We start from the raw sequence: 24,014 nt of genomic DNA on the forward strand, positions 1-24,014 counted from the left end.
GTTTCTTTTTTGTTTTGGGGCTGCAGCTAGGCTGGGACAGAGACATGGTAGGAACTTTAATAAACAAACTTGGTGTCATCCCACCATCCCATGCTGGCAGCGGTGGGTAGGAATTTGTATCATCCTACGGTGGGTGGGATCCTTCTGTTTCAGGTACTTTCCCGTTGGCTGTAGGGCCATGTTCCATCATTCCTCGGAGGAGCTGAGGTTAGGTTGTCCTTTGATACAGGGACATAGGCGTAGGGGAATGGTTGGCCTTGCTGCCATGAGAGCAGGTGGTGATGCCCTGAAGCCAGGTGGGTGATGCTGTGCCTGGCAGAGTGCCTTGGAGAGTGAAACTGTTTGCTGAGAGGGGCTATGTCTGGTTTTGTCTGTTCTCAGGAAAGACCTATTCGCTGACTTACGCGCGTGTCCAAGTTGAAGATGCAGCAGAGATCAAATTTGTAGCAGAAAAGGCAGAATCTCGTGCTCAGCTTACTGTAAAAGGTAATTATACTTTTCATGCTGATACTGCTCAAATTCAGTTATGTTACAAATGAACCAACTTCCCTCACTCTTAATGTGAAGAATGTTAAACACCACCAAGAGCTTTCGGGGAAAGAAAACCTCCTGCCTACCTTACTGCATGTTAAATACCAGCCTGGGAATTTACTTTTGCTAAATAACACAGTTTACTTTCTCAGGAGGTTGGTTTTGTACCATAAGACGTTAAAAGCCATGTTTGAACTTTGAGGCTATAGCCTGACTTTCTCCTGCATTTTCTCTTTCCGGTGTATGTTTAAAAAAATACAGCATTTTTTTGTGTTTGGCTTAAACGGTGTGATAGAGCCAGAGAGAAGGAGACTTTTGAATTAGCACACTGATGAGGAGCTCAGGAAATCAGAGATCAGTCCCTGGCTTTGCCATAACACTGCTGTGTAATGTTGAGTGAATTACCTATTACCTCTGCAGTTCACCCATTCAAGTGGTAAAATATGGGTAAAAGGTTTTCCTTTAATTAACTAACGCACAGCAAGTGAAGAGCTGAGTGCTTAGCATAGTGGGGATGCCTGTCATTATCCAAATAACCGAACATAAAAGAAATATTGTTAGTGAGTTTTTAATTGGCATCTTTCATGGAAACTATACTGATTATTCCATCTTTTTTTTGCTCCTTTTAGAGCTGCCTGTAAAAATTGTGAAGCCTTTGAGAGATAAGATTGCTCTTGAAAAACATCGGGGGTTCCTGGAGTGCCAGGTGTCTCGTGCCAATGCTGAAGTTAAATGGTATAAAAAGGATGTTGAAATTCACCCTAGTGCCAAATACGAAATTGTGAGTGATGGTGTCTATCGGAAACTCATCATCAACGATGCAGATTATGAAGATGAGGACACATACACTTGTGATGCCTTTGATGACAAAAGCAGTGCTAATTTCTTTGTTGAAGGTAATAAACCATTCCCCCCTGCCCCGCCCCCCCCCAGGATGCACTGGAAGGAAGACTGGGTGATTCAAAAAGCTGTTGTCATTTACTTTGAAAACACAATACCACTTAAAAAGTACTTTAATTCAATATTGATTTATTCTGAAGTCCATTGATATTGAATCCTCTTAGGACTGTAAGGGCAGGAAGATCCTGGAAAATTAATATATAATATGTTCTCCTAAGGAAAGTGGTGAAATTCCTGTTTCAGAGAAGTTTATCAGATATACTGGAGAAAGTTTGTTGTTCAGAGAAAAAGTTGCAATAACTTGTCCTATTATCAACATCGGTGTTTCAGTGCACCATTTTATAGTGCCAAGTGTTTGATATCAGAATAGGAAGCTGGCATTAGAAATAGGACTGGGAATCAGATCTGGACTCTCCTGAGGCAGTGTCACAGTCTCATTGTCTGACCTGTGACCAGCCATGTATGTTTGGCTTTATATAAAAAAGGGATGTTTGAAGGCCTTTTGAGCTAATAAGTGTGGTATTCAAGTGCAGAAAAGATGGCATGAGTGTGCAGGTTGACAATGTAAGAGCTCTTGCATGACTCCTAAATTCCTGCTTTCTCATTCCATCCAGAGCAATCCATTAATATTTTAAAGGAGTTGTGTGATGAGGATGTGACTGAGCCTGAAGAAGCCAAGTTTGAATGTGAGATATCCATTCCATCCGTGAAACCTCCCAAATGGTCTCTACGTGGGGAAATCTTACAGGCTGGCAGAAACATTATCATGCAGCAAGAAGGCACCATCCACAGGCTGACAATACTGAAGACTAGTGCCGATATGACAGGCACCATTCAGTTCTCCATTGGGAAATCAAAATCCACAGCAAACCTGCTAGTCAGAGGTAATGCAATATGTCCTGCCTTGAACTGGATCATGAGAGATCCTCCCTCTCACAGTCCGTGGAAAATAATTTTTCCTAAATACTGTCTAATGTGCACTGGCTGGGGTCTTGGAAACATATGTATGCGTAGCTGGAAGATCTGTTGAGTTCCCAGTTAGAAGTTGTTGGGCACAGTGCTGGATGCACTAAATGAGACAGCAGTGCCTCAGGAAGGGATCTGATTAAATGACTTTGTGTCTGGTATTGAAACCTTGTATTCAAATCTATTGAGCCAAAATTGGGTTGGTTTTTCTTTCCTTTTTTTTCCTCCTGACTTCACTGAAGAGCACAAAACAGATGAAATTTGCCAGGAGAGTTTATTTGGTCCCATTTCTGAACTAGACAAGTTTGATAGCTTGATTACTTAATCCACTCTGTCACCTGTTTGTCATGGGACAAAGCTTCAAGGTTTTTTATCTCCTGCTGCCTTCATAGTAAATATCTCCAATCACATCCTGAAGTCCTTGTTTTGTCTTTAATTTGCTCTTACTTGAATAGAAACCTCAATTAGAGAGTAATTTGGTAAGCACTTAACCAGAACTGGACCATACATTTGGTAGTTAATATACAGTTTTATCTTACAGAAACCCACATTCCCTGTAGATCACCATGCCATTCTAGTTTCAAAGCACATCAGCTCTGTAACAGAAACTTGTAGCACCATCTGAGCAGTTCACATAACAGTTGAGAACAATGTACATGAAATTAATTGGCATGAAATGCAGATTAGAAACTTTCCACTTCTTCAGATCGATCCTTTCTTCTTTCCCAACCCTGCTTTGCAGATTACCACATACAGATCACCAGGAAGATGGAGGACAAGACCGTTCTGGAGCGCCATTCAGTCATCCTGTCCTGCGACTTCAGGCCTTCTCCAAAGATTGTGAAATGGTTCAAGGGCCACGTGCCCATTGAACCCTCCGAGAAGTACAAAATTAAGCGGGAGCAGCATTCAGCGGAGCTCAAGATTTTGAAGGTGAAGCCTGAAGATGCTGGCATGTACAAGTGCAGGGCTGGAAACGCGGAGACCGAAGCCACGCTGACTGTTGAAGGTACGAGTGGTTTGCAGCAGGGAGGCTAGCCTGTTGCATGTCTTTATGGTTTAGTATTTCACACTGGGTTTTTCTTCCTGAGCAGAGGTAGGTTCCCACAGTTATCTTCTGCTAATGTTACGTAAATGCAGTATCTTAAGCCAACCAACTGTGTTATGCACTGTGCTGCTGTTCCGTGACGCTGAAATCCAGCACTTGCCATAAAAGAGGTAATGCATGTGGAAGGGCACCATCTGGGTAAGGCAGAAATTCAGCCTCTTGCATGTCAAGGCACATTATTTTCCGTTTCCCCTGAGGAACTAGAACTCTGGTACTTCTAGCTAAAAATGTCCTTTGTGTTAAATTGCTGCAGGCCTCTGATTCCAGTGGTCTTGTTTGTGGCTTTCATTTCCTGACCAACATAGACCAGTCAGCTTTTGTATCTGCTATCTGTTTGTTATTCATAACAATGTTCTACCTCATCCGGGTATGTAACTATTTTTAGCCAGTCTTTCACGTCTGGTGAAACGGTAAGAAAAGATGTTCACTGTGTCACTTTCAGCAAGACTTGGAGGTGAGCCACAGAATCATTTCCAGAAGTCCCAAGGAGCAGCTCTTGGCAACAGCTTAGCCTTGCAGAGGTTCATCCAAATGACAGAATTATTTAATACTCCCAAACCCTCCTCTGAGTTAGCTAGTCCTTGAGAAACAGCATTTCATGAGTGGAGAAGCTGCAAAGAGAAACCTCTGGTCAAGGACTGGGAAAGAAAATAATTAAATTCCTGTTGCTCTCGAAACCCGTGTGAGTTGTATAATCTCTTTGTATTTCCTTTTTGTGGCCAAAACCATTGTCTTCATCTCATCCTCTGTGTCACAGTTTCCCTGGAAGCGAGTCAGGGACAATGTATTTATAGTGTGTGTGTGTACAGTGACTAGCACACAGGGACTGAAGCTCTGTGGGATACTTAGGCATCACTGTAATGTCATTACCCTTTTAGAAAGACTTATTTATTTTTAAATTAAAAAGAAAATAAAGCACAACTGTTTTATGCCTAAAAGAAAAAAAAATAAATAATACAAAGTTGAGGGCTGTAGGCAACATAGTCTTTTTAACGGATGTTTTTTGTTGGACCAAATGTAGAACCAAGTAAACGAAATGTGATGACCCATGGTGTACATGAGACCAGATTAAATCATCTAATAAACTCTAAACGCTATGAAATCTCTATGTGGTATTTGTGTACCTTCGTTTCCTACAGCCCGCAATGTAGAAGTACTCAAACACCTACAGGACGTGGAAATTGAAGAAGAGAGTTCTGCTGTCTTTTCCTGCGAGCTGTCCCACGATGACGAGGATGTGGAATGGTTCCTCAACGGCATCCTCCTTTACACCAACAATTTCAATGACATCAGGAATGTTGGCAATTGCTACATGCTGACGATGAAGCAGGTCAAACCTGAGGATGCTGGCACAGTGACGATGAAGTCAGACAAAGTGACAGAAAGCGTGCGTCTGAAGGTGATAGGTGGGTCGTGATCACATTCCTCCTGAATGTAAATAAGAGATGCAAAGGAGCTATTATTTAGCATGTCTGTGTATCTGGGGACAGCATAAGTTTCTACTGTAGCTGATGATTTTTCTAAGGAAGATGGTTTTGGTGTTCTGCCAATACTTTCCATAGCTCCTTATCATCCTTGTACTTACCAGAGTAGTCACAAGGACAACTTCCTTTACGTGTAGGTCTCTTCAATAGTATATAGTCTATAAACTGTTGCTTCTAAAGATCTTTGACTGTAGGAACCTGAGCTCTACAGTGTACCTCCAAGGGTAGGGCACAGCTTTAGTACACCAGTTCTGGAGCTGGACTGAATCAGAAGAGAGAAGGCAGTTTGCTGCTGTCCTTCATGTGTTTTAAAGTTCAGTCACACAACTGAGTTGCTGTGGTTTAACAAGTTCTTGTGCACCCTTAGTTTGCCAACACCACCAAGCTGAGTGCAGTTGATGCACCTCAGGGGCAGGATGCCATCCAGAGGGACCTGGACAAGCTGGAGAAGTGGGCCCATGGGAACCTTGTGAGGTTCAACAAGGCCAAGTGCAAGGTTCTGCGCCTGGTTCAGGGCAACCGTAGTATCAATACAGGCTGGGGGATGAAGGGATTGAGAGCAACCCTGAGGACAAGGGCTGGACGTGAGCTGGCAGTGTGTGTCTGCCGCCCAGAAAGCCAACTGTATCCTGGGCTGCATCAAAGAAACATGGCCAGCAGGTTGCGGGAGGGGACTGCTCTGCTTTGGTGGGACCCTTACTGGAGTACTGTGTCCAGCTCTGGAGTCCTCAGCACAGGAATGACATGGACCTGTTGGAGCGGGTCCAGAGGAGGCCACAAAAATAATCAGAGGGCTGGGGCACCTCTCCTACAAGAAAAGGCTGAGAAAGTTGGGGTTGTTCATCCTGGAGAAGAGAAGGCTCAGGGACCTTCCAGTACCTGAAGGTGGCTTAGAAAAGATGGGAACAAGCTTTTTAGCAGGGCTGCTGTGATAGGACAAGGATTTTTAACTAAAAGGGTTTTTTAAAGTTTAAGTTTAAAAGTTAAAAAAGGTTTTTACTTCATATTTTTTAACTACAAGAAGATAAATTCAGACTATATGTAAGGAAGAAATTTTTTATGCTGAGGGTGGTGAGACACTGGCTCAGGCTGCCCAGAGAGGTGGTCAATGCTCCATCCCTGGAAACATTCAAGGTCAGGTTAGATGGGGCTCTGGGCAACCTGATCCAGCTGAATATGTCCCTTCTCCCTGCAGGGGGTTGGACGAGGTGACCTTTAAAGGCCCATTCCAACCCAACCCATTCTATGCGTCTATGATCAGCTAAGCCACAGTAAGTTGTGTAAATTATTTTAGACATGTTAGAAACATGAGGTAAGACTCTTACCAGAATTTCAAGATCACATTTTCTTTAGTGACACACCTGTACATACATGCTCAGGTAAATCATAGTGATTTGTTATCTTAAATTAACTCCATCATGTGTCTGGAAACATGAGTGGAAATGATCTGAGCCATTCTCTCAGAAAGTCAGTCTGACATCCTCCATACCCTCTTGGAGAATCATCTCTTGGATTTCCTTTGCATTTTGTCTTCTGATCATGACTAATTTGTTCTTGCCAGAGTATGTGAATAATTCAGCTCTTCTACCCACTCAGAGGGCCTGAAGAACTTCCTCTTCTTTCTTTTATATCTGGTCAGAAATTTCCCCCTTTACAACTATCTTCTCTGTCAAATATGTTTTAAATTAGATAAAGGGATTCAATAAAAAGGCAAAAGTAAAAATGTTCAGGAGAGCGAGGAGAGTGTGCAACATACCCTTTTGTTGGTGCTTCTACTGCCTGAATCCTGCTTCGTGAAAAGGCAGTGCCAGATCTCTGGCTTTGGAAGACCAACATCCCGATTTACTTGTCCTCACACATTTTTCCTTTAACCTGGGCCCTTTCCACTTGCAGACTGCTGCAATGTGGAAGGATGTTCCCAGAGAACATTTTCTGTTCCTCCATGATGCAGACAAGGTCTTCCTTAAACTTAGTCTATCTTGTTGAGAAGCTATTCCATAGAAGCATGAAGCTGTCCCTCTGGCCTTCACTGGGGGCCCTACATGCCTGCTCCAAGCCCTGTTCCTTGTGATGGGATCTCCTGTGCCTGACAGGTGCCCCAACATGGAGAAAAAGGAGTTCTTGCAACCTCATAGGTGTGCAGTCAAAAGAAAGAGCATGATTACAACATGAATATCAGCACCCACCCATGGCAATGCAGGCTGCCTCTCTCCTTCCCTGCATCCTCCCACTAATAAGTTCTGATTTCCCTAAAAGTCATTCCAGTCACGAGGTGTGAGACTACTTCAGGTTCTGCAGTGGTATCAGCAGCGTTGTCAAAGGTTTACTTAAGCTCTCTTTAAATATTTGGTAGCAACTGAAAATATCTTGACTTAAATATCCTGGTTGTTCTCTTTTGCCTGTTAACCTTCAGAGAAGCCTGCTGTCTTCATGAAGTCCTTGGACGATGTTTTTGGTGAGGAGCGGGGTGTGATTAAACTGGAATGTGAAGTCTCCAAAGAGAAGGTCAAACCTGTTTGGAAAAAGGATGGAGTGAAGCTCAGTTCTGGTAACAAGTATGAGCAGATACAGTCTGGGAAGACCCTGTGCCTCCTTATCCATGACCTTGAAAAGACAGATGCAGGTTTATACACCTGTGATATTGGCACTGATGTTGCCAAGTCAAAGGTCAGCATTCAGGGTAAGTATTGTAGATGATGGGCATTCAAGGGGTGCTGCAAATACGGGCAGTCTGGGTCACTGGCTCACATCTCACAGCTGTTCCTCCATAAGCCTCACATAACACCATGATGTCGGAACAGTCCCTGTTGCTCTTTGATGTACCCATATCTAGTATTTGGGTAAAAACCACGTGTCAAGAATGTAGTGACAATGCTTCCTTCATGAACATCCCTAAGGTGCAGAAATCCTCCCAGAAGAGCAAATACTTTCTCAAAACCCCCACCCCAAAACAAAGCCCAAAAAAGCCTCAGGCATCTTGTGTTTCACATTTTTGAGCTATTAATTCAGTGTCCACTGTGGGAACACAAAAGTAGGACAACACTGTCTGTTGGACAGCCCAGCAGTTCAGCCTGTCTTCTCATCCTTGTGGCTATTTGAAGGAAAAAGAATTGTTCATAGCTTTCAGACTCATATTGATAATGAGACAAATTCTGAATCTGATTTGAACACCAGGAGGGGTAGGATGGTGTCAAGTTAATGAATACAAACATCCCATTTCTCATATCAGCATGGAGGAAAAACCTCACACAACATCCCAGAGGCTTCTCATCCAATAGCTTTTCTCCACTCTAGCTCATTGAATCTAGACTCTTCTCCACAAAGTGAGCTGTTCTTCATTCAGTCCTTCCAGAGCAGAGCTGGGAGATCCACATTTCCCCTTTTCTATACCTTTGTGGTGATTCTGAGTGGATAATGTCTAAGAAATCCGTCCCATATCAAATACATCTGTAAGGAATGCTGTGGTGTCCTGAAAATCCGGTACATAAACCAGTCTGATGAACTAAAGATGTCAATGCTACTACTCATGTCAATCAGAAAAGCCTTTTCTCATTTTATCAACCTACTTTTTGTCTTCCAGAACTGAACATTGGCATCACAAAACGTCTGAAGAATACTGAAATCCAGGAGGGAGAAGATTGCACTTTTGAGTGTATTTTGTCCCATGAAAGCATTGATGACTTCAACTGGACACTGAATGGGAGCAATCTGGAAAGTGGTGGGCGATTTAGAACCTCTAACATGGGTCGGAAATATATACTCAGTATCAAAAGTGTGATTCCTGATGATGCTGGGGAAATAATTTTCACTGCCCGTGGTCTAACCTCCAAAGCTGCTTTGGTTGTGAAAGGTAATGAGATCAGAAAGGTTCTGGGGTTTGATTTCTTGGGTGTCTTTTTATAAGGTCAGTAAACTATGTAACATGTAACAGTAAACATAGTAACAGTAAACATAGTAAACTATGAAGGCAAACTCTTGTTATGATCACAGTGAATGACAGCCTTCCCTGTGAGCCTTGAAGTGCTGAGATATTTCCTTAAAAACAAGTGAAAGCCTGAACATTTTTATTCATATTTGAGAATTACAGGATGATACACTCGGTAGTGTATTTGTACAGATAATTACTACCCAGACTGCATGTATCAGAGATAATCACCCAAGGCTCCCTGGGTAGTCAGTGGAGAGAAGAAATAGTTTTCAGATATACTTTGCCATCCACTGTTAGACCTATTTAAGACAAAAAAAATTGTTCCTTGAAGTCTCTTGCCCGTGCTTAGCAGATCACTGCTGCTTGCAGAGCAGCCCTGGAGCGAGTGCCGCCTCTACACATCTCTGTGGCACAGATGTCTCTATTTAGGGAGACAGATCCCACCACAACTGCACACCTACAGTAACTTCAGTGATGACAAAATGACATCCCCTGAAAAGGATGCCATCAGGACAAGTTCTCAGTTCCTGTAAGCAATCATTCATATTCGCTGAGAGCCCAATTAATATGTACTAAAGAGCAAGACTATTTCCCCCTCCCTTCCCTAACATATTACAAATCATTCATTGGGGAATATGAAAACTTGCTAAATATTTTAATTGCAAACCCCCAATCATATAGCGATCATGATTTTTATTCAAAGTTCCCTTTCTGTTCCCCCTTTCTTCAGAAAAACCTACTGAAGTTATAAAACAGCTGGAGGATAAAACATCAGCAGCGGGGCAGGACATCAGCCTGAGCTGTGAGTTGTCAAAACCTGATGTGAGCATCAGGTGGTACAAGGATGGCAAAGCAATCCGAAAAAGCCAGAAATACGACTTGCACCAAGAGGGAACACGGGCCATACTGATCATCCATGATTCTACGGTCAAGGACAGTGGGGAATACACCTGTGAGACGGAGGTCTCTAAAACGAAAGCAAGGATCACAGTGCAAGGTCAGTTGAAGCATGCATAGGGGCTGGTGTGTACAGAAGTTGGGGTAAATATCTACAATCTATGGGAAATGTTCTTCTCATCTCCCTAAACAGGATCAATTTTTAGTTTTCAAAAAACATTGTGGATTAAAAGCCTTTTTAAAAAAACCTGAAAATCCACCTAGTAGATACTGAAAAATCAATGTGCTATGTAATGAGCCAATCATAACTGGCAAATTGAATTAGTCTTTTTTGAACATGGGTGATCAAAACTGTATGTGGTCTGCAAGATGAGACCTCACCAGTACCTGTACGATGCCATTAAACTTTCCTGGAAATATCTTACCTGATATGTCCTGGGACAAGAGGTGGACCTGGTGATCTTCTTAGACCCATTCCATCTGATAGGATGAGAAGAAACAGCCTCAAGTTGTGCCAGGGGAGGTTTAGACTGGATATGAGGAAAACTTTCTTCCCTGAAAAGGTGGTCAAGCACTGGAACAGGCTGCCCAGGGAGGTGGTGGAGTCACCATCCCTAGGGGTATTTAAGAGATGTGTACATGTGGCAGTTAGGAACATGGTTTTAGTGGTGGACTTTGAACTTCATGATCTTGAGGGCCTTTATCAACTTAAATGATTGTCTGATTCAATGATTCTGTATTCTGTGATTATTTACAAATGGGGTGGAGGGGATTCAAAACCATTCTCTATGTGCAGCACTTGTTTACAAATCTGTGTGTCTCTTTTTTTTTTTTTTTCTTTTTTTTTTCCCTTCTAGAAAAACCGAATTATTTTGTCAAGGAACTTTCAGATCTGAAAGTCGATGAAAATGGAACTGCAGTTTTTATGTGCCAGAGTGAGAAAGCTGCATCCTCTGTGGTCTGGAGGAAAGGCATAGCTGAACTCAGGGCTAGCAAGAAATACGAGATTACACAGAAGGGACAAGTCCTCCAGCTGACCATAAAGAACTTGGAGAAAAGTGACAGTGACACTTACACTTGCGACATTGGTGATGCTCAGTCCAGAGCCAAGCTAGTTGTGCAAGGTATGCATGAGAGGGATATGGTTGTACAGCCTGTTTCTCCAGCAGGAAGCACTATATGCATAGGCAGATCTATCTCTCAGCAAATGGGTGCCAGATCCACCAGTTTCTGGCTCTGTCTCACTTGTGATGGACGTACGCAGCACAGGACATGTGGACAGAAGCCTAGCAACGTGGAGCTGGACGTGCAGAGCAATTTGTCAGTTTGAAGCAATTACACCTGGAGTACTTTGGGTATGATGTAAACCTCAAAATACTGATGTGAGGAGAGGCTGGTGTTCCTGTGTGAACAGATGATGGATATGGTTCAGGGGGCCTGCTATTAGACAAGGGAAAAATTATTCTGGCTCCAGGCTTTTCACCATGTCCCTTGATGTCTCGTTCTACTAGTGCTTTCTAAGAGGGGATGGGTGAATGAGTGGTCTAGGCGTCCTTAAGTGCTTAATGTCCTTTTGCTCCTTGGAGATGAAAGGTACAACCCAACCTCCAGCTGAAGAGTACAACCCAACAGCTTTTATTTGATGCTATGGACAGTAAATGAGCGGTGGTGGGCAATGTTAACAGCAGGGCAGTATTCAGGGGGAAGGAGTGAGGTCTGGTTGTTACTGTGCCTCACCAGTTCCCTCACTGATGCCCTGACTGGGAGAAACCCTTGAGCTAAAATTGATGAAACAACAAGAGAATGAGAGGAACAATTCAGAAATAGTCATGTGGAGATGCAGTGGTGGTGTCCACTTATTAATCATTATAGTTAGTCATTAAAGACTAGGGGGTAGTGTCAGACTCCTCCACCTCTGATCATCTGCTAGAGCAGCCTTGAGAAGCAAAGAAGTGTGCTTCATCCTCATTATGGCCTCAGGGTCTGAGCTACCTGAATTCACTCTGAGGTTTCTAACACCAATTTTTCAGTGTGAAAAAATACTTCTCTGTCACAAAGCTCAAGGTAAAAGTAAAAATTCCCTGTACTGGTTTTGTAAGTAGGAGCAACATTAGGTACATCTTTATGTACACAGATAACCTTATCTTATTTATTTATTTTTAGTTAGGTCTATATCTATGTAGGCAGTTTTTCAGGATTGTTGTTTTATTTCTTTTTACTAAAGCTGCAGTCAGACACTACCCACTGTGTTTAAGGTTGGACCAAGCTCAAAGAAGGTGGAGGCTGGGTGTTCCTGTCCCATAGAAAGCAAGTTATATTTGCTCTAGAAAAACAGAGGGGTTTTCGTGGGAGGGATCATCTGCTTAGTGACATCTACAGCCCAAATGATGCTGTCAAGAGACTTTCTAGGTAGTTTCATTATGAGAACCTTTATGACACCGGCTTTGCATTGTACTGGCTACTTGTTTTGCTGTATGTGTTCTGGTGCTTTGAAGTTGTCTTCATCCTAATTTGGTGTGTGTCCTGTATATCTTATCATCTTGAGTGGTTTTTGTGTTCAGTAACGGGCGAATTGCGTTTCAGTCTTCTGTATCATGAACATATTTCTTCCTTGAAATGCTCACGTGGGAAATCTTGGAGTTTTCCATATCGATTTTCATGCTAGAACCAGAAGATTCCAGTAATTGATGTATCTATGTTCCTTTCAGGCCAGAAAGTGCTAATAACAGAAGACCTGGAAGATGTCACTGTGTTAGAAGGAGAATCTGCCATGTTCAGATGCAGAATCTCTCCTGTAGAGTATAGCAAAGTGCAGTGGTTTTTGGATAAAACCCCACTCCATACCAATGAACTTAATGAGATCCAGTCTCAGCCTGGTGGATATCACTTGCTAACGTTGAAAAAACTCTCACTGAAGGACTCGGGGGTCATTACATTTGAAGCTGGTGATAAGAAAACATCTGCCAGTTTGGTTGTTAAAGGTAATTCAGTCATAAAGACTGCAGGAGAGGAAAGAACGTGTAGAAGTAAATAGGGGTTAATGTGGGTAGGTGAAAAAATAATAAAAATGCTACAAATTTGGCCCCACCATATGTATTTGTGTATATGCTCAAGAATAACATTGCCTATGTTATGACATTAGGGCTGGGGAATGAACACTTTGTAATCCTGGATAACTCTCAGAGCGTTTATTGGACCTTAGGTGGGAATGTTATACTGCAGTGATGGTACATTGGGTGCCTTGTCCAGTTTTCCTTAAGCCGAGCTGATAGGATGATGATAAAGGAGGAGAAATCAATTAGTTTGAGAAAAAAAAAACCAAAAAAACCAAACACCAAACCCAAAGTGCAACAAATAGGTTTTTGATTTAGTTTTCATTGTTTGATAGGCAACGTTATGTGTGTTCTCTGCTATTCATTGTTGACAATGAATTGTTTTTTCTGGAGAAGTTAAACAGAGTTAAAACTGTAGTGTTAGTCTACTTCCATGGAGAGGGAGTAAAATGCATGTCAGACAGCCCAGGAGGGCAGGGTTGGAGAGGTGTTTTCTTACTGGAAACATAAATAGTTGTTATGGCCCACAGAAATAAAATACGGTCTCCACTGTGTCAGATCATATTCTCATTCTTTGCAGAATTGCCACATTTCCTGTGAAACTTTTTTTTTTTTTTTCAAAATTTACCCAAATTTTGCCATGCTACAAAATGCAAACAGATATTTTGGTGGCTTTTTTTTTTTTTTTTTTCCTGAAGGCAAATTAAAGGTCCTTTTTTGAAAAAGGCTAACTCCTTTTGGTAGTGCTAATATATGGTGCTATACTACCAAACCCAAGTTTGGTCTCCTGATTGATTGGATTTTTATGAATTAAAAACCATTAAGAGAGCAGTTCATCTTCTCTGTCCTAGTGGCCTGATTTGGAAGTGAATATTTGGTCTTTGGAGGTGTCATCTTCCAGCGGCTATAGAGACACCTTATGTGACCTATCTGAGCTATCTGCCTGGTTTTTAGAGGACTCATACTGATGAGATGAGACCTGCTTTAGGTGGCTGGCTTTGAAAAACCTGTAATGTGCCTCACTTCGTGCAGATTTAGCTTTTCCACATTCAGTTAGAAGGTTCAAACTAATCAGCTCATGGGGAAAACGGCTTAGGAAAATCGTGCCTCTATCTTGTTCCTATTTGGAGAGATGTGAGAGAGATCTTACTTATGGTCTTCAACAGGCATGTTGTCTGCTCTGTTTCTCCCAGATGGCATTAGGTATTTACTAACAACACTTTATGGTATGACTGGTGCCTTCCCAAGGGCTTTATAGTCATGAACACAAAATTATTTGTCACTAACCTTGACCTGTAGTTTTGATACAGGTAGTCTTGGATGTAAATCTCACAGATTACTTGTGATCTGAAAATCCACACCTCTTCTGAAAGATCTCAGATGGTTTTTATGTGATTCTAGAGAAGCCCTGCATCTTCACAAAGGAGCTGGTTGATACTGAAGTCACTGAGGGAGAGGATGTGGTCCTTCACTGTGAAACCTCCAAATCAGACAGCGCTGTAAAGTGGTGCAAAGATGGGAAGAGCCTTAGGAATTCTTCCAAGTATAACATCAGCCGGTCGGGATTTGAAGCCAAGCTTGTCATTCACAGGGCAGAAGAAAAGGACAGTGGCAGATATGAGTGTGAGGCTGGAGCAGCTAAAAGTAGTGCGGTTATTACTGTCAAGGGTAAGAACATTTGGAGTGATGGTTTGGGTCCTAACTCGTCATCTAACACCAAGGTCAGAGTAATAAACTGAAATGATAAAAATGTGGAACTATACTGAAAAGGAGCCTCGTGTCATTGCACCACAGTGCAGGAGAGCTTCTCATCAAGGCATCTGGAACAGCACCCAGAGAGGTGATAGAACGAAACAGGAAAATCCTTCATCTTATCTGTTTTAGCTCTGTGAAAATCAAGTGTCTAAGCTCTTTGGAGAAGAGAGCAATGGGTCGGTAAAGGACAGTGGGTATGTCTGTAGGAGATCCACCCAGCCTAAGATGTAATCTAGAGAAAGGATGAATCACCTTCTGAAGGTGTCTCCACTGATGGCCCTCTCCAAGGAGGGAGCTCCACCACCACGTTTGTCTGGCTAACTGCTTTAGGCAGCCAAATTTATTGAGAGGAATGCACCCAAAAACTGTGATCGAGCAGAAGGTGCTGTCTAAAGAGTTGCTGTCTGAGCTGAAGCAAAAGTTCTGTTCTTAGGCACGGGAGACCTTAGTGTCACTTCCCTGAACATGCTGGATAAGTACCGAGTACGTTAGGTCAGGGTTGGGTCTGAGCCGTGTCGGAACAGGGCTTATCTACTACCAGTGTTGTAATAACTCCTGCCTGCCTTGAGTGACTACCCCAGCCCACGGCTGAGGAGGAGCTTGGTATCTGTGAGCTAAATCACCCCTTCACATGGGCAGGTTTGAGCAGGTCCAGGTTGTTACTGGCACAGGCTATGTTTAGCCTGACCAGCGGATCTCCTGTATGCAAGGTGTATGTAACACACCTGGGAAGGGCAGGTTGGAAGCTGTACCTGGATTAGAGAAGTCAGTGTGACCAAAAAGCGTTTGGGTTGTTGCAATAGTCAACCTGAACCTCAGAGCACGAAGAGGGAAGGCAAGATGCTCACAGTATTGATCTAGAGTGCAAAAAAGCCAGCTTAAGGCTGAGATCTGCTGTGCAGGGAAAGAGAAGACCTTGGTGGTGTAACAAAGAAGAGAGGTGATGGTTAATGGTCCTGATTTTCTATGTCTTTCTGTAGCACTAGGATGTTTTCCCAATACTCGTTACACACCAAAGAAAGATCTGTGCTGGCTTCAGCAGGACCTGGATCTCACCCGTGATGAACAATTTTCTATTAGCAGAAACCACATTTGTGATGCTACATAGCTGCCCTGTTTTTCCCTTCACACAGAAAGGTGTGATGGATGCAGGATTTAAACACACGGATTCAGACCACCAGTAGACCAGAAGACCACCAGAGTCAAGTCACAAGGGTGTCTACAAAAAATTACACTGTTGCACCTTTCGTTTATCTGTTAGGGTCAGATCAGAACAGCAGAATGCCAAAATAGCACAAAAAAAAAAAAAAAAAAAAAAAAGGAGAGAAAAAATGCCAGTAGCCATGTGCCACTGAGTGTCCCAAAGTAGAAGTAGAAGGGGAGCAGAACAGTCTGTAGTATTTCAATTAGCCACAGGACAGCTGTATCATGAATCAGTAGCTGACTTGCATATTTATAAGACAGCAGAAGCTAGGAAGAAATTGGGGTTTTTTTTCATAAATGGAGGGGAAAACACTTCAGCTGAGGATTTTTTCCCAATAGGAGCCTTGCTTATGCTAGCTGACCTTAAAGCCTTGAATCCTAAGCTGATAGAGCCTGCACAGGGATCTCCACAGGGACCCTTTCACGTACAGCTGTGCTTTCCTCTCTGTTTGCTCTGTGCTGTTTCTAAGTCTGTATTCATGTCGGATAAAAACATGTTGTGGGTCTTTCTTATGAGAAATCAATACTGCTGGTCATGATAGAAAGTGCTTTGCCATTTCTCTGTGTCCTCTGTGTTACGTGTGAGCTGACCTCGGTAAAGTTTTACGGTTTTTGTGCCAGTTGTCCAGCTCTGACCACCCATCTGCAACACTGCAACACACTGTGTCATTAATGGCAGTGCAGCAGCTGCCACTAATTTGATAATGACAATTGTAATAGTAGCAACATCTTCAATGGTGTATATAGTGGTTAAAAGGAAAATAAGCAGATGGTCTCAAATATTTGTTATTTTTTTTTTCTGCTGTAGAGCGCTGGCAGCCAGATGTGAGTTGTCAGAATCTGTTTACTGTTCACTAGTGCTTTTCCATTCCTGTGGTTTTCTATCTCAGTAATGGAATCTGAAACAAAAAGGGGAAAGTGATTTCCAACCTCCTGTGTTTCCTTAAACATTTGCAATATTCTTTTTCAGAAATACCAGTTCTTTTCAAGAAAGAGCTCCAAAATGAAGAAGTTAAAGAAGGCAAACAAGTCAAGCTGACCTGTGAGCTCAGCAAACCTGATACCCCAGTGAAATGGATGAAGGGAAGCACTGTTCTCTATGCCAGTGAGAAGTATGAATTCAAGCAGCATGGTACTGTGGCAGAGCTCATTATTCGAGATGTCAAATCAATAGACTCTGGAGACTATACCTGCAGCACTGGAGAACTGAAGACCACGGCTCAGGTGAAAGTAAATGGTAGGCAGAGTTAGAAACATTGCCACAGTTGCTTAATGCATTGCTTAATAGATAAAAAAAAAAAAACCAACCACATAACACTTCTTTTTTGTGGCAGTGCTATCTCCCACTGGGCAACAAATAAGTGCAGAGGATTCATTTTCTATACCCTATGTGCCATAGCTCCTGACCTATCAGCTATTTTACATGGCTGTGATCCAGACTTGAGTTAGAGATGAAGATGCAGAAGTGTCGGAGCACAAGAACATGAAAACAGAATTGCAGGCAATTTGCAAATGGCAAATTGCAGGTGTCCAACTGATGTTTAGAACCCCAAACTCCTGAAACCATCTTTTTTAAAGGCTCTCGGATGTCATCTGCACTCCCAAATGCCTTAAAAAATACAGTACCTTTAGTAGTATAGCAAATGTAGTTTATGCTGGGGCAGAAAGCAGGAGAGGTACAGGACATGAACACTGTCTCGGAGCCCTGCAGCAGCAGGGAATTTGTTAGGTGAGGATTCCCAGAAGACTCAGTAGGGATCCTTATTAAAAGTGAGAGAAACTTCCCCCATACTCCTAGGAGTCCACAGTGAGATGATAACATTGCAGGGAGAGGTTTCATCCTGCTCCCAAGCAGAATCATTTTGATGCCACGCAGCCAAGGGAGGGTCTAGGGCTGCTCTGCTCATTTGGAAAATGACTGGTTTTAAGATGTGACAGCTGATTGCATTCAGCTCTTGGGCCCCCAACATAAGAAGGACATGGATCTGTTGGAGTGTTACGAGATGCTCAGAGGGCTGGAGCATCTCTCCAGTGCAGACAGGCTGGGAGAGCTGGGGTTGTACAGCCCAGAGATGGGAAGGCTCCGGGAGACATTGTTCCAGCCTTCCAGTACTTAAAGGGGCCAACAAGAAAGCTGGAGAGGGGCTTTTTACAAGGGTTTGTTGTAGCGATAGGATTTACATTAGCTATTAGGAAGAAATTCCCTGTGAGGGCAGCAAGGCGCCAGCACGGGCTGCCCAGAGTAGCTGTGGGTGCCCCAGCCCTGGCAGTGCCCAAGGCCAGGCTGGACGGGGCTGGGAGCCACCGGGGCTGGGGGAAGGGGTCTCTGCGTGTGGCGGGGGGGGGACCTGGGGGGTCTTTAAGGGCCCTTCCAACCCAAAACTTTCTAGGATTTTATGATCATGGGCCACTTGGACAGCAGGTCAAGAGGGCATGTCCTAATCCCTGGTTCTGTGTTCTAGCTGTGCCTGTCCTTTTTAAACAAGCCCTGGAGAACACAGAAATGGAAGAAGGGAAATCTGTCTCCTTGCGCTGCGAGCTCACAAAAGCTGATGCCACTGTGGTGTGGAAGAAGGGAGAAGCCACGCTCCAGGCAAGTGCCAAATATGAAATGAAGCAGAAGGGGACAGTGGCAGAGCTGGTGATTCATAATACAGAGCCAGAAGATGCGGGAAGATACACCTGTGACACTGGAGACCAGCAGAGTACAGCCCAAGTCAAAATCCATGGTAGGAATAAGACACCTGCTTGTGACCTTTTGTTGTTGTCCTGGCCATGGTCCTGCTAGCCCCTGCACATCTATAGTGAATGTTGAGAAAAAAAGGGATCAGTACAAACAAAAGGCAGCTTTGGCTGGGACCATTGTGTTCTCTGTTTTCTAGGACAATAACTTTATGCTAAAACATAATAATCAAATATACCTGATAATGAAATATCTTTTCTTCTCTCTGAAATAATTCTGCTTTCTGCTCTGGATAGAGGCATTTGTCTGAGCTCTAAGCCAGGAGGTAAGAAGGGCCTCAGCTATACATTTTGTTAAAAAATATGTGATTCTTTTCTACACTTCCTCAGCAAGTCCTTATGCACCTGTGACCAACAGCATTTGGGCAGCAGAATGGTAATTACTTTGATTTACTGATTATTAGAAAATAATTGTTTTGGTTTTATTTCCTCCCAAACTCCTGGTGTGCTATTGTAAATGCAACTAGAGTCCTAGAAGTGCAGGTAGGTCAGAGCTTAACAGCTGTGCCAAGAGAGTTAGTTTTGGCTTTAAGTCCCATGTGAGGTCACCAGTTGGTAATGATTCTCCTAAAGCAAAACGAGAATGCTTCATTCCTCAGCTGTGTCTGTGCTCATCAAAGAAAAGCTGAAGAATGTGGAAGCTGTGGAAGGTGGGGCAGCCACCCTGCGATGCCAGCTGAGCAGAGAGGCTCCTGTGGAGTGGAGGAAGGGGCACACTCTTCTCCGGCCGAGTAAAAAGTACAAGATGAGGCAGGAGGGCACGGTGGCTGAGCTGCAGATCCATGATCTGGACCCAAAGGATGCTGGAGACTATACATGTGTAGTGGGGAACTAAAAAAACCACAGCAGCCTTGTCAGTGAATGGTAAAAAGTCAGAAATAACCTGTGAAACTCTGGAACATTTTGCCCCATCTTTTCCCTCCTCCTCTCTGTACATTCCCTCACACCACCTGCCGTCATGTCCTGCTTCTACTTTTTTCATCCTGCCACTCTTTCATGTTGCCCTGTCACTCCTTTCCCCGATCTCCATCCGTGATCAGCTTTCATTATGCCCAGTGTTGGATGTCTGTGTGTGTGTTGTGTTGTTGTCTTACCTTTCCTCAAGTGAAGGGTGCTGACATGCATGTAATTTTTCCTGAATTAGTATGGAAACATAAGATTCCTTGGAATTTTCAGTTAAGGAGGGTTCATCACTTTTCATGATGAGGATGAGTGTGTCGTTTGTATGCATGATCCCAATCAAGATCACGAATACTTTGATTCCGACAGAACAATTTAATAGGGATTTCTTTTTGCCATCCACAAAAAAAAAAGGCATGATGTGCTCAAAGGTTAATGCTGTTACAGTAAGGCTTAGGTAGTCATACGATGAATCATGATTCAGCCTCTGACCAGAGATCTGGGCAGGGTCTTGCGTTGCAATCCCTTTTCATTCTGCATCTCTCAGCCCTGCCAGTCCGTTTCAAAAAAGAGCTGAGGAACGAGGAAGCCACCGAGAGCGGGACGGCCACACTGCAGTGCGAGCTGAGCCAGGCGGTGGGCTCGGTCGAGTGGAGGAAGGATGGGAAGGTGCTGATGCCAAACGACAAATACAAAATGAGACAGGAAGGGCGTTTTGTTGAGCTGGTTATCCAAGACCTAGACCTGACGGATGCTGGGAGCTATACCTGCGTGTGTGGAGACCAGAAGACAACAGCTGCTTTGAGAGTGAATGGTAACTTCCACCTGTGTTTCTCATTAAGCCCCAAACTTGGTATATTTGACAGCATTTGCTGGTCATCCGAAGTTTGGTTGGTGTGATTCTGTAGAGGTTCCATGTTCTTGGCCCTGTAGTGCCAAAGTTGCCCTATTAGAGAATATTCCCTTACGCTTTTTTTGCTGAAGACAGCATGGCTATGTTGTATATTGTTTTCTCTAATTTCTTTCTTTTTGCTCTAGGAGGTTTTACCCCCCTTTCAACTGTACCCACCTAGCAGTAGGGCGGTTTTGGTTAAATGTATGCACTGCAGCCCAGTAACTCACAGCAGTGTCCAGTCCTTTTTGATCTGGTGCTGATTCCTTCTCTATTGGTATTGCATCCTTCAGCCTTGCCTGTCCTCTTCCAAGAAGAAATGTTGAACAAGGAAGCTACAGAGGGGGAGGCAGTCACTTTGCACTGTAAACTGAGCAAATCGGCCCCGGTTGAGTGGAGAAAGGGGAATACAGTCCTCAAGCCAAGTGAAAAATACAAAATAGAGCAGGAAGGTCCCTTTGCAGAGCTGATGATCCGGGATTTGGACTTGGCAGATGCTGGTGATTACAGCTGTGTATGTGGAGACCAACAGACTACAGCTGCTTTGACAGTAAATGGTAAAAAGAAATTCTCAGCACGTACCCCAAGTAAACTGGTATAATTCCAAGATCTCTTCCTCTTTTTCTCCTGTTTCTTCTGGTCCCTGTATACCTCTGTCCTCCCCCCTGCTGATTAATTTTTCTATCCTGTTTTCTTTCACTCTGTCCTTTCACCTGATGCCTCCTTGCTATGCTGTTTGCCTTCCTAGGGACTATGTTCAAATGACAAGTGGAGTACAGGTCCCCAAGTCAACACAATCTCCCTAGTCCTGTGTAGCTGCTTGTTTAAAAGTTTTCCCATAGGGATTGACCAAAAAGTGGGAATGATAATTTACCTTTTGTAACTTAGTAGACTGTTACACTTGTTGCTTCTAAAAGGAACATGTTTTCATCAGCGTAGGGTGCTCCACAAGGACTGTCTTCATGAAAAATAGCCTTTTTATGCTCCTGCTATTCCCAGACCTTTTTAACCAATTTTGGCTTAACTCGTCCAAAGCATATACTTTATCTCTGCAGAAAGCTGACAGCATGTTTGTAACTGCTCTGTTTTAAGGAGCTCTATTTATAAAAATACAGACAGTGCCATGAATCAGGCACTTCTGTAGAACTACTGTTTTTCTCAAGGGAAACAAAAAGCTCTGGATCTCACGTTAAAACACAGCCTTTAATTTTATCCGTGTGATTTTATGGTATATGAAGTACAGGCTTGTCAACTAAGTTTGCCGATAAACGGGCTTGCTTTAAAAGCAAGTTCTGAAGTGTGAGGACCAAAAAATTAAAAATCAGACTGAAATGTCTTTTGAGATGTTAGAGATTGGAATGAAATCCTGGAGTGTGAAGGTCTTGTGGCTTCAGTGACGTGCAGGTTCAGGGAGATAAGAGGGTGAGCAGGTGGGTCAGGCTTTCTTGGTGTTGATGCTGTGTCCGTATTGCATTTACTCTGCAGTTCTGCCTGCTCTTTTCACCAAAGAACTGACAGATGAAGAAGCCACAGAAGGTAAAAGCGTGTCTCTGCAGTGTGAGCTGAATAAGGCTGCTGCTAACGTGGAGTGGAAGAAGGGATTCAAGACCCTCAAATCAAATGACAAATACAAAATGAAGCGCAAAGGTGTTGTTGCTGAGCTTATAATCCAAAATCTAGAAATGACGGATGCTGGAAATTATTCCTGTGTGTGCGGAGACCAGCAGACTATGGCAGTTTTAACAGTACATGGTAAAACAAACAAAACAAGATACATACTAAAAGTAACTGTCCCATTTGCTCTGTTCATTTGAACAGATGCCTTGTTACCCTTCCATCTCCCTCCTTCTGTCAGACCCTTATCCACAGCCCGCTGATGCCGATGCTCCCATTGGCGTCAGTGCAGCCGGGGTGCATGGCACAAGAGAGGTATCAGTGTGCAAGCTCAGAGTATAAGCAGCCAGGGTTGCTGCTACTCTTTTAATTATGGTCCATCATTTTGCTTTTCCTTTGAAAGTTCCTTTATTAGACTCCCCATTATGCTCACACCCATTCGAATGGGCTGCCTCAAAGGGATTGCGACTTAGGGATTTTAAGGTTTCATAAAATTCCGAAAGGTGAGGTTATTCCCTGGAATCTTATTCTTATACTCCATTCTTGGGACAATGGGATGCTTTTATACGTATGGGCCAGTTGTCATCGCATTCCGTTACTGTCCTGTGTAAAGCAAGGCCAGACCCTCCAAGGGATGACCATTCTCAGGGAGAACTTTGTTTTTTACTGCAACTGACATGTTTGAAAGGATATGTCTGTTCAGGTGAAAATGTTTGTTTCCTCACCATGTATTGAAATGAACAATTTCATTTCAAACTGACATTAAGAATGAAACTCCAGTGTTTCATTATTTTTAATGTACAGTATCTTTTTGTTTGTTTCAATGCGTAAAACCAGCAAACATCCTTCCATAATGGTTTTAAAAGTCATATAAGAAAACCAATTTTTTTCAGAAATTTCGAAGTAGTATCTATTCTTTTTGCTTGAAATTTCATAGGAAAAAATTGGACTTTCTACCTGTATTTGTATTGATTTGTTGACTCTGAGTACATGTGAAATACCTCTACGGATTATTGCAAGCACTGAATCCTTTGCTGGTGATGACATTTCTTTCCTCATACTGATTTGTGGAAACAGTTGAGAATCTATGTTCTTGTGTTGATAAATCAGCACAAGATAAGAGGGAAAAGGAAAATGAAACATCGATGTTTAATTTCAACTTTTTGGAGCATTACATCTCACTGCTCATGTTGCTGTCCTTCAGCTTTGCCTGCATTTTTCAAAGAAGGATTGAAGAACAGAGAAGCCACAGATGGTGCAACAGCCACTCTGCACTGTGAGCTGAGCAAGGTCGGTGTCCCGGTGGAGTGGAAAAAAGGGGACAAGACACTCAAACCGAGTGATAAGTATAGGATGAGACAAGAAGATTCTGCTGCAGAGCTGTTGATCCGAGATCTGGTGGTAGAAGATACAGGAGAATATACCTGTGTGTGCGGAGATCAGAAGACCTCGGCTGTCTTGACAGTCCATGGTAAAAAAGCCGTTCTCCGTTATGATAGCGGTATCTCAAGGACATCCCTTTTCTCTGAGAGGTTTCTTTCCCACTTGCTTTGATGTTTTGATTCTGTAGCATTTTCTTGGTCTGCTGGCTGTGTTTCTTCCCATCTCCCGCTCTCTGTTAGTTTGAAACTGATGGATTTAGGGCAAAGTAGAGTCATGAGAATTTCTCATCTTAGTCTTCAACTTTTAAGGGTGAAACAGGCACCTGTATGTAAGGCCAAGAGTGACCAGACCTCCAGCAGTGAGGTTATTCTCGGAGGGTTTGTCATTGTGTCTCACTGATGTCAGTGGGTTTCAGTGCTTAAATTGAAAGGAAGTTCTTTAAAAATGCTGAGCTCAGTTAGTGAGAGGTTTCTCCATTCAGGAATGACTGTCCACCTCTTTTGCAAGACACTGATATATTCTGCCAAGGAAATGGTTCTTTCCAAAAAAACCCACCCCAAACTGTTATTCCAGAAGAAGCAGTTCACATACAGTCCCAATAGATCATAGAATCCTAGAGTGGTTTGGGTTGGAAGGGACTGTAAAGACCATCTAGTTC

The 24,014-nt window shown here is 43.1% G+C and overlaps 1 protein-coding gene across 1 annotated transcript in view; it reads left to right on the top strand.

Moving 5' to 3' along the window:
* OBSCN (obscurin, cytoskeletal calmodulin and titin-interacting RhoGEF) overlaps positions 1 to 24,014 on the top strand; it is a 185,675-nt gene that overhangs the window by 53,457 nt on the left and 108,204 nt on the right. Inside the window, exons 24-40 of the mRNA XM_037382736.1 lie at positions 382 to 486; positions 1,161 to 1,427; positions 2,046 to 2,315; positions 3,140 to 3,406; positions 4,645 to 4,911; positions 7,403 to 7,669; positions 8,570 to 8,839; positions 9,648 to 9,914; positions 10,672 to 10,938; positions 12,523 to 12,795; positions 14,269 to 14,535; positions 16,796 to 17,062; positions 18,288 to 18,554; positions 20,015 to 20,281; positions 20,653 to 20,916; positions 21,845 to 22,111; positions 23,178 to 23,444. Of these exons, the coding sequence (XP_037238633.1) occupies positions 382 to 486; positions 1,161 to 1,427; positions 2,046 to 2,315; positions 3,140 to 3,406; positions 4,645 to 4,911; positions 7,403 to 7,669; positions 8,570 to 8,839; positions 9,648 to 9,914; positions 10,672 to 10,938; positions 12,523 to 12,795; positions 14,269 to 14,535; positions 16,796 to 17,062; positions 18,288 to 18,554; positions 20,015 to 20,281; positions 20,653 to 20,916; positions 21,845 to 22,111; positions 23,178 to 23,444 (4,386 nt within the window). The remainder of the gene's footprint in view (positions 1 to 381; positions 487 to 1,160; positions 1,428 to 2,045; positions 2,316 to 3,139; positions 3,407 to 4,644; positions 4,912 to 7,402; positions 7,670 to 8,569; positions 8,840 to 9,647; positions 9,915 to 10,671; positions 10,939 to 12,522; positions 12,796 to 14,268; positions 14,536 to 16,795; positions 17,063 to 18,287; positions 18,555 to 20,014; positions 20,282 to 20,652; positions 20,917 to 21,844; positions 22,112 to 23,177; positions 23,445 to 24,014) is intronic.

This window comes from Falco rusticolus, chromosome 4 (genome assembly GCF_015220075.1).
Source record: "Falco rusticolus isolate bFalRus1 chromosome 4, bFalRus1.pri, whole genome shotgun sequence".
Taxonomy (NCBI): Eukaryota; Metazoa; Chordata; class Aves; order Falconiformes; family Falconidae; genus Falco; species Falco rusticolus.